Source organism: Trachymyrmex cornetzi, unplaced genomic scaffold, assembly GCF_001594075.2.
Source record: "Trachymyrmex cornetzi isolate Tcor2-1 unplaced genomic scaffold, Tcor1.1 scaffold368, whole genome shotgun sequence".
NCBI classification, from domain to species: Eukaryota; Metazoa; Arthropoda; class Insecta; order Hymenoptera; family Formicidae; genus Trachymyrmex; species Trachymyrmex cornetzi.
The window spans coordinates 125,191-134,528 of NW_017298408.1; the positions used below are offsets into that span (position 1 = coordinate 125,191).

At 32.9% G+C, this 9,338-nt stretch overlaps 1 protein-coding gene across 1 annotated transcript; it reads right to left on the reverse strand.

The window, feature by feature from the left end:
* Window positions 1-509: 509 nt before the first annotated feature.
* Window positions 510-5,615, reverse strand: LOC108763560 (UDP-glucuronosyltransferase 2B37). Its single transcript, XM_018511305.1, has 4 exons — window positions 5,348-5,615; window positions 1,858-2,077; window positions 1,386-1,586; window positions 510-684 (listed from the first exon to the last, which is right to left on the reverse strand). Exons 1-4 carry the CDS (start codon window positions 5,613-5,615, stop codon window positions 510-512), a joined length of 864 nt encoding a protein of 287 aa, XP_018366807.1.
* Between the last annotated feature and the right edge of the window lie 3,723 nt (window positions 5,616-9,338).

Consider the following 9,338-nt stretch of genomic DNA (forward strand, 5'->3'; position numbering starts at 1 on the left):
ATTGGACACGAGCCACTCACAGCGCTTGAGACTACAAAGCTCCTAGGCACCTGGTCGCTGTGATTGGTGGTGTCCAATCGAGCCGTGATCAATCGAGATCACCCCGGTTGGTCGCGAGCCCTCTCGCGGGTCCCATGCGCTCTCGCGAATCGCTGTTGCGTTGCGCGCCCTGGATTCAGCGCGCGGGATTTAACTGCTGGTGGGCATTTTTCGGCGGCCATTCACAGGATTTTCCCCTGTCTCATCCGGGTCCTCTGGCCTTTCGGATGCCAAAGCAATCAATTTCCCCCGCCGTGTGGTTTCCTTTTCCGCGGCGGGGCGTCATTGTTTGGTAGGATACTCCTGGTGGCGCCGACAGCAGGGCCCCGGTGGGCGGCAAGGGGTGCGCATCCCCTTCATGCCGTGTCTTTCCCTGTTACAGGGCTATCTCTAGGAAAGAATCCGGTACGAGGATCATGCTCGCAATAAAATGGTTTATTAAAATCAAAGAGCTGTTTCATGCATCCCCTTCATGCCGTGTCTTTCCCTGTTACAGGGCTATCTCTAGTAAAGAATCCGGTACGAGGATCATGCTCGCAATAAAATGGTTTATTAAAATCAAAGAGCTGTTTCACCTGCGCGTCCTCCCTTCCGGCCGCGGCCTCGATCCTCTTCGAGGGTGCTTCCATTCTTCTCCCTCGACGTCTGCGGAGTTGGTGAGACGTAGCTTCAGATTGACAATTTATTTCTTGTAGCCGCCGATGATACAAAAATGCTAGAAAAAATGCTTAACGAAAAAATAAAGAATCGGCGAAATGCAATCGCAAAGTCGCCCGTAATCGCGATAAGCGTTGGCACGCCCGCCCTCCGCTACGGCAGGACACAGGACAAAAATGCCACGCTAATTCCGGTCGGGTCAAACGACTCTTGTGACGGACGGTACAAACGCCACATCACAGTACATATTTATTTTACTCATTTATAGAACTTCTAAAGATTCCAATTATTCAGATTTCCAATTATTGTTTTTTTTTTGTTAATCTTATTGGTTTATAATGGGTTACAATTAATTTCTTAACAACGAATAATTTTTATCATTTTGTTTTGATCATTTATTTGCAACTGGCCGCTAAGTCGGTATGTTACACAATACTGAGCATGCGCATATCGTAACCAATAAAACTTAGGCACAGTCACCCCCCGTATTTCAGCACAACACCTCTCACTTATCTTCCGAGTTTATGCTCTGTCCCTATATTACTATGTCCATGCGACTACACTATTAGTAATTAGCATTATATTTCAGCGGCTTTTACGACTGTTTGCTCTTGTGAAATTTAGATGCCGTATATATATGATTATAATAAAAATAAATAAGTATTTTTATTGTAAAGAATATAGTTAACAATATTATGATGATATTAAAAAGTAAAAATACGTAAACGTCAATTAAATTCTGTTGTATCCAACTTTGAAATTTCAGCGGCGTTACCAAAGTTCCATTTGGATGGCGGACGGTGTATTCGATGCTCCAAATAGCTAAATCTAATGGCGGTATTTGTCGATCCCGGAATTCACTGGATAACTGTTTCATGTTTTTTGTATAACTGCATCAAAGATGTTTACGTACTATTAATAATGTAACTCATTTTAACACAACATGCGCGTTTTAATTAAACATAAAGAATTATATATAACAAGATACATGAAAAATTAAATTAAATTTCATAATCTATTATTTTATGTAGGCAACTATTTTTTACAAGAAAATTTTAAACTAATTATATTAGATCAGTCTAGATATTACTTGAAACAATTATATTGTTCATTTAGCTTAAATAATAATTATGCTATTAAAAGATAATTGAAATATAATACCTTTCATTGTAAAATATTTCTTCAACTGCGTGTAATATAGTTTGCACGGATAAAGTTTTGATATCCAAATATATGCCAACGCCTTTAGCTACTAATATTTGTGCATTGGATTTTTGATCCATAAAAAAAGGCATTACGATTATTGGTATACCTTTCCAAATGGCTTCCTGTGTGCTGAGAAGACCACCATGAGTCCAAACCGCTCTTACATTTTGATGAGCTAAACATAAAAATTTCTTATAATACATTTTAACTCTTAATTGTTATGATAAAAAACTCACATTGATATAAACATTTTATTATAAGTTGTGTCTCGATTAAATTAATACAATTGCACTTTCAACGACTGATATGGGTCAAGAATTGTTTAGAATAGACGCATGTGATATCTTCATGAGAACTGGACCCTTTCCATATTGAAAATAGACGCATCGGTTTATGAGTTAATGCGCATTTTGTTGCATAGCTGCTGTTTACGCCGACACAAAGTTAATTTTACCAATCAGTAACATCATTAAATATAAGTCGAATATCGTTTTTAGTTTATCAATGTAAATAATAACATCTATTATTCTTCAAGTTGTGGATTTAAAATCTCTTTTGTTTTAAAGATTACTCATTTCATACATTATTTTGTTATTAAATTGGACAATGAAGTAGCGGGCAGTATTGAACAATATGGTATAAGTAAAGATAATGATAAGGATAAGAAAATATAAAAGTCAAACAAAACCGTAAAAAAACATTAGTATTAATTTAAGAAAAATAAAATGATGAAAAGATATCATTTAACTAGAAAACTTTGATAAAAACTGGCTTAATTAATCGGTGCAATGTTTGTGAAAGTTGGGCTTATGAAAATTGTGCTTGTGAAGAAGCAGGTCTCTTTTATAAACGTTAAGTTTATATGTCCAAAAAATATCTAATTCAAAATTTGTAATTAATAAACATGTATTTTTTTAAATGTTTTTATTTAATGCCGCCCCTTAATTTACCAAAATTATAAAATGTTATGATATTTCAAAATGTAAAAGTCTTAGTTATTTTTGTTCTTAGAAAAATACGATTAAAAAGTTACGATATAAGAATAATTTTTTATATTTATGTATATTATACATAATATTTGCCGTTCAACAAAATAAAATGTCAAAAAAACAACCTCCTGATCTTTTTCTACACCATATTAATAATTTAAAATAGAATTAATAATACTGGAATCCGAATTATCTACTGTAATTAGTCATGCAAGAATTATTTAATTCACAAAACATTTATATACGCAATGTTTTCATGTATGCCCACCACAACATTTTACTGAAATATTGGAACGATGATTCAAATAATACTTTGAATCGTTGAAAGTACATTTTTGTAATCATTTTTGTAATCTTAGCCCGAATCCTCATACGAGCAACAGCGCTTTGACACAAAGCGCTAATTGGTGAAAAGTCGGTTGTGGGGGTAAAATTTACCTTCATCATCCGTTTTTCACCAATGAGCGTTCGGTGTCAAAGCGCTGTTGCCCGTATGAGGATCCGGGCTTATTCTACTCAATGCTATTTTTAAGGAGGAACACTACTGTGACGGCTAAAAAAAGGCTACTTTTGTGAATTTTTTTGTGAAAACTAATAGTTTGTATGAATGATTGTCTTTATATATTTAAAGTACATACATTTACGAAGTTATTACAAAAACTTCATTAAATAATATTAATATCTCTAGCCTCAGTGCTCATTGATGTGCACCTCGTCCGGAAAAACATGGGTGCACGGGTGCTCGTGTTGCGTCTGAACGAGAGCTCTAAAATAAAATATTTTTTTAATTTTAAAGTATATGAGTGTAAATATAAATAAAGGACAAATAGGCAATTGAGAATTAGCACAGTGGTCGGTGCGAAATACTCTTCAAAAACGCTTTATCTTACATTTAAATGAAATGAGATTTGTACATGTTTCGGCTAGTATTCTAGCCTTATTCAGCAAAAAATATGTGATGACCTGTCATGATTCATGATATTGAAGATGTAAACTTACGATGTTACAAAAAAGGCTGGATGGTATTAATGATTAAAAACTTTACAGCCTTGCAACTGGTGAGAACGACTCTCTAATGGAGTAAGGGTTACTGGACAACGATTGTGACCAAATTATGCCAATTTTTGTTAACATCGTAAGTTTACGTCTTCAATATCATGGATCGTGACAGGTCATCCATATTTTTTGCTGAAGAAGGCTAGAATACTAGCCGAAACATGTACAAATCTCATTTCATTTAAATTTAAGATAAAGCTTTTTTGAAGAGTATTTCGCACCGACCACTGTGCTAATTCCCAATTGCTTGTTAGTCCTTTATTTATATTTATTATTTACTACCTCGGTGTTCTAATGGCTTAGGATGCTCGTATGGAATACAAGAGATCCGAGTTCAAGTCCCGGCCGAGGTAATATTTTTTGCAATAAATTTATTAACAGTTTCAACTTATTAACATTCTTATAATATGATACTTGATGATAGCATTAAATTATTAAAATTGCTTGTCAATTTAATTCGCGATTACTAGAGTAGTTTTAATTACGTTTATAGTCCGAAAAAACAATTCGGCGCGCAGTTTGAAAAAGACTACAATATGGTATATATGCAAGTACATATATAGTGTATATTAGTAATTCAAGATTGAATTATTTAAAGCAATGAAGATCCAGCTTCGACCGTAATTGGCATTTTAAATTTCTAGTATTGATTGTGTTTCTCACATATGCGATCTAAAATAAAGATTCTTAATATCGTTTATTATTTATTACGGGAATTTTCAATATTATTACTTTTATATGAGTGTAGTTTCAGTTAAGTGTACTGATTTTTTTATGAAATAATTTTAGGCAAAATTATTTTATAAAAAGCGCTGTTTTAGAAAAAGAGGTCGCGCCAATTTTGCAAAAAAAAATTGTTACTTTTTTTTATTGTTTTTCAAAAACTAATAATCCGATTGAAAAATTTGTACGCTTAACTGAAGACAATTTTGTTGCAAACATTCTGTCCAAAATTTAAGCTATTCGGATAAAAATTGGCCGAGTGAGCGCCCTGTTACGAAAACGTGGTTTCGAGAAAAACGTATTTAAAGTTTTACAACTGATTAGTTTATGCATCTGACAACATCCTACTCTGCCATATATTTACTGTAGTTCCGTTACGAATTTCAACATAATATTTTAGGGATATATTTTTATGACTCCAAGCATTATAAAAATGCAAAAAAAATCAATTTTTTAAACCCGTCACAGTGGTGTTCCTCCTTAAGAGAATAATATTACACTCAAATTTTAAAAAATTGGACAGATTGATATTTTAATCTTTAATAAAGAGGTAATAAGCGTAAAAAATATAAAAATTTTTTTTTTAACTATATAGAAAGCTAATTAAACAAAAATTATAAAAAAATATATGTTATATTCTATGCTTTTCGTATTTTTCTAAGTATCAAGAAGCATACATAGAACTTCTTTTTGCATTATCCATTTCACAGTCATTAGATTATCCGGTACTTCAAATGGTACATCAATATCAAGTTTCCATAGAATTCGTTGCTTTAATTTTGACAGAGCTAGGATAACGGTCTTAATTGTGTCTAGTCCAATCGATTTCCATTTTACATTTGTTCCTAGAGATATTACGAGTGCTCCGTTCGTTGCTCCGTCAAGAAATACACGCACATCCTGCGAAGTAACGATAAATACTTTAATAAAATACAAAGGTAACATATTTCAATACCAAAACAGCTAGTTATAAGTGACTGATGCATTTTTAAGCAAATTATATCTAAGCTGAAAGTATTATCAAATTTGTTCAAATAAAATTCATATACAAATTTTTATAAATCACTGTTATATATGTTGTGTGTGTGTGGAATATTATTTAAAAAAATATTTTTTGTTATATTGAAGTTTATGCCGTAATATTCATTTTTTGTTTAATTACGATAGAAATTAATTAATAATTAATAAATAGATAAAAATTAGGAACTATATCATATCATGAGGTTATTTATTCAATTATACAGATTTTGAAATTATAGCACATCTAAAATGTGTTTCTTTAAATATTAGAATTAATTAGATATATTATACGTATAGATGTTCTATTAGATTGAATGGAAATTTACGTTGTTTTTTAAGCATGTTTTATACATATTTTCAAAAGAATAACAGAATTATGAAAAATTACGGATTATTCTAAGTCACGGATAAAAATAATACAATAAATTTAATGACGATTTATTATCTAGATCATAAGTTATTTTAATAAATAATAATATTTTTTTAAATTTGAGCAAAAATAAAAAAAATACATGAAAATGTATTATAAAATAAATGATCTCAATTTTTAAAAATAAGTACATTATGTATTCAAGATTATTTACTTAGAGTTACATTGCGGTGCATGAACTAGTTGTCCAGTAAATAAACAAAATATTTATTTCTTCTATATCTTTGTAACTGATTAGTGAATTGCAATGAAACTTTGTATAAATTATTTTGAATGTAAATTTTGTAATCATTTTTTAAAATTTTAATTTTTAACAACAAAAATAATAATAAATAAAATAAAAAACAATATAATATATTATAGGTATATGTGATAACAAAATATAAAAATCAACGCTTAAACGGTATAGCTGGATCTTAATGGTTGTATGATTCTTATGTGAATATATACTACGTCTGCAGTTCCCAGAAACGCGCGCCGAAATGATTTTTCAGTCTTAAAACGCTAACTCTATTAAACTACCGCAGTAATATCACGAGTTAAATTGACTAGCAATTTAACAAATTTTTGATGCTTATTCGTATCTTCGAAACAATCTTAATAATGTTAAATGACATATTAAAATCTGTAAATATTTAATTCTTATTGCGAAAAATATTACCTCAGCCCGGAGTCGAATCTCACCCGGATCTCTTGCATTCCCTGCGAGTGTCCTAAGCCTTTAGACTACCGAGGTAGTCGAAAAGTCCTCTACCATTTTGCAATTTTTGCATGAGTTAAGATATCAATTACTAAAAATCACCGAATAATGATATTCAATAATTTTATACTCAAATACTATCAACTTTACAGAAAAATAGCAAGAGACAAAACTTGTTAATTTTTTTTTCATAGAACTCTAAAAATTTTTTCAGAATTTATCAACTTTTTTGTGTTACATTTTTTTATTGGCAACTATTTTTACCAACATGAGAAAATGCGGTACTAAAAAATTCTAAAAAAATTCTCAGAACAATTTTTGTCATTTGTTGTTTTTGTATAAAGTTGATAATACTTGAGTAATAAATTATTGGAAACCAATATTCGGTGATTTTTAGTAATTAATATCTTGTTAACTATTGCAAAAATTGTAAAATGGTAGAGGACTTTTCGACTCAGTTTAATCCGTTCTACTCCTATGCGAGAGTTTTATCGTTATTTATCAAACACTCTGTATATATTAGGTGGTTGCATTGAAACCCGCAGTTCGGCTGTAAGTGTTTCTAGGTGTTCCATATTTTAGCACGGACAGATGTCGTTTATATCACCTTGAAAGGTAACCCCTTGCCATTAACTTCAAGCCAAAAACCGCCATATTTAGTTGACACACGTGCCTCGAATGAGCAAGTTAAAAATGGATCGTAATAAATTGTTTTTTTAATGTGTGCTTCTACACTACTTCGATTTAAAAAAAAGTGCAGCTGAAGCTCACCGATTGCTTACACAGACTTATAGAGAGTCTGCACTATCCGAAACTGTGTGTAGAGATTGGTTGCGATGATTTAAAAGTGGCGATTGCGACCCTTATGACAAGCAACGATCGTTCGGGTCAATCGAAAAAATTTAAAGATTCCGAATTGCAAAGTTTGCTGGATGAAAGTTCTTCCCAAACGTTTAAAGAATTGGCCAAACAGTTGAATGTTGACAAGTCAACAGTATCCCGACGTTTGCATGCCATGAGAAAGATTCAAAAAGAAGGAAAATGGCTGCCACACGAGCTGAGTGAGAACGCCATTGCAAATTGATTAAACATTACCATTTCTTTGCTTGCGAGGCACAGAAAAAAAAGTTTCTTTTGTCGTATTGTAACTGAGAATGAAAAATGGATTTATTTTCACAATCCTAAACGCAAAAAATCATGGGTTGATCCTGGCTAACCATCAACATCCACGCCAAAACGGAATATCCAGGGTCACGCTGTGTATCTGGTGGGATATGGAGGGAGCAGTGCTTTATGAGCTCTTAAGGCGATGCTAAAGCCTCCTGTTTTACCACATTTCCATTCGGTGAAAAATCTCTGTATTGGATGTACGGATTGCAAAAGTATTATTACTTAAATTAAGATACGCACAAACAGGACCTCAGCTGCACTGGATTTCATGAGAAAATCGAAAAAAAGTTTAAGATTCGTTAAAAATTCACTTACTTTTGGCTCATTTTGATTCGTACAGCTGTCACCTCAGATATATATTTGCTTGATATAAGAGTTTGAGAGTCCATATCTTGAAAATAAGCGTGCAGCTGAGGTCACATTATTGAAACGAACGATACCGAGTTCGTAGAACTAAGATTGATAGTCTAGAAAAGAAATATTTCCACCGAATAGAAAATACGTGTATACAGGTGCTTTGCGAAGACTGAGACTGTCAACAGAGTCGAAATTCCGTGTAGCTGTAGTTGCACGATCTTGCGATAGATGGCATATGTTAGATAAGAACAGATGTATGTGTTTGAGTAAGACAGAATGATATATATTACAAGGTATGTAAATATAAAACCGGAATTTACCAATAGATGGCCATAGCTATCAATGTAGTTGCCGTCAGACTGCGTCATTGACGCCATTTCCTTGTTCTGACATCTGACAAAGATTTTCAACTTACAATAATACAATTCATACAACAGTATTAAATTAATACAACAGTTTCATACAACAGTATAGTTTGTAATAGCGTTGAACATGTCGAATTTTGTGCCTGGAAACAACGATTTGCGGACAGCATTGATTTTCTGTTACCATTTTAAGAAAACTGCTGCAGAATCGCATCGAATGCTTGCCGAAGCTTACGGTGAGCATGCTCTTGGTAAATCACAGTGCTTTGAGTGGTTTAAAAAATTCAAAAGTGGCGATTTTGACGTGAGAAACGAAGAACGTGGAAAACCACCGAAAAAGTTTGAAGACAGCGAATTGCAAGCATTGTTGGATGAGGATGACGTTCAAACTCAACAACAACTCGCGGATCAATTGAATGTAACGCGAGAAGCCGTCTCCATACGTTTGAAATCCATGGGAAAGATCCAAAAGATGGGAAAATGGGTTCCACATGAACTGAATGAAAGACAGCAGGAAAACCGAAAAACCACTTGTGAAATGCTGCTCACCAGGTAGCGTGGCATCTACAAATTGTCAGACAGGTGGGAAAAATGTATAGCTAGTGATGGGCAATACTTCGAATAAA

Coding starts and splice junctions, on each gene's coding strand:
- LOC108763560 (XM_018511305.1), bottom strand. CDS start 5,615: ATGTTACCTTTGTATTTTATTAAAGTATTTATCGTTACTTCGCAGGAT. Junction 1,587..1,857: donor GAAATATTTTACAATGAAAG/GTATTATATTTC, acceptor TCTTTGATGCAG/TTATACAAAAAACATGAAAC. Junction 685..1,385: donor TTTAATATCATCATAATATT/GTTAACTATATT, acceptor CCAACTCCGCAG/ACGTCGAGGGAGAAGAATGG.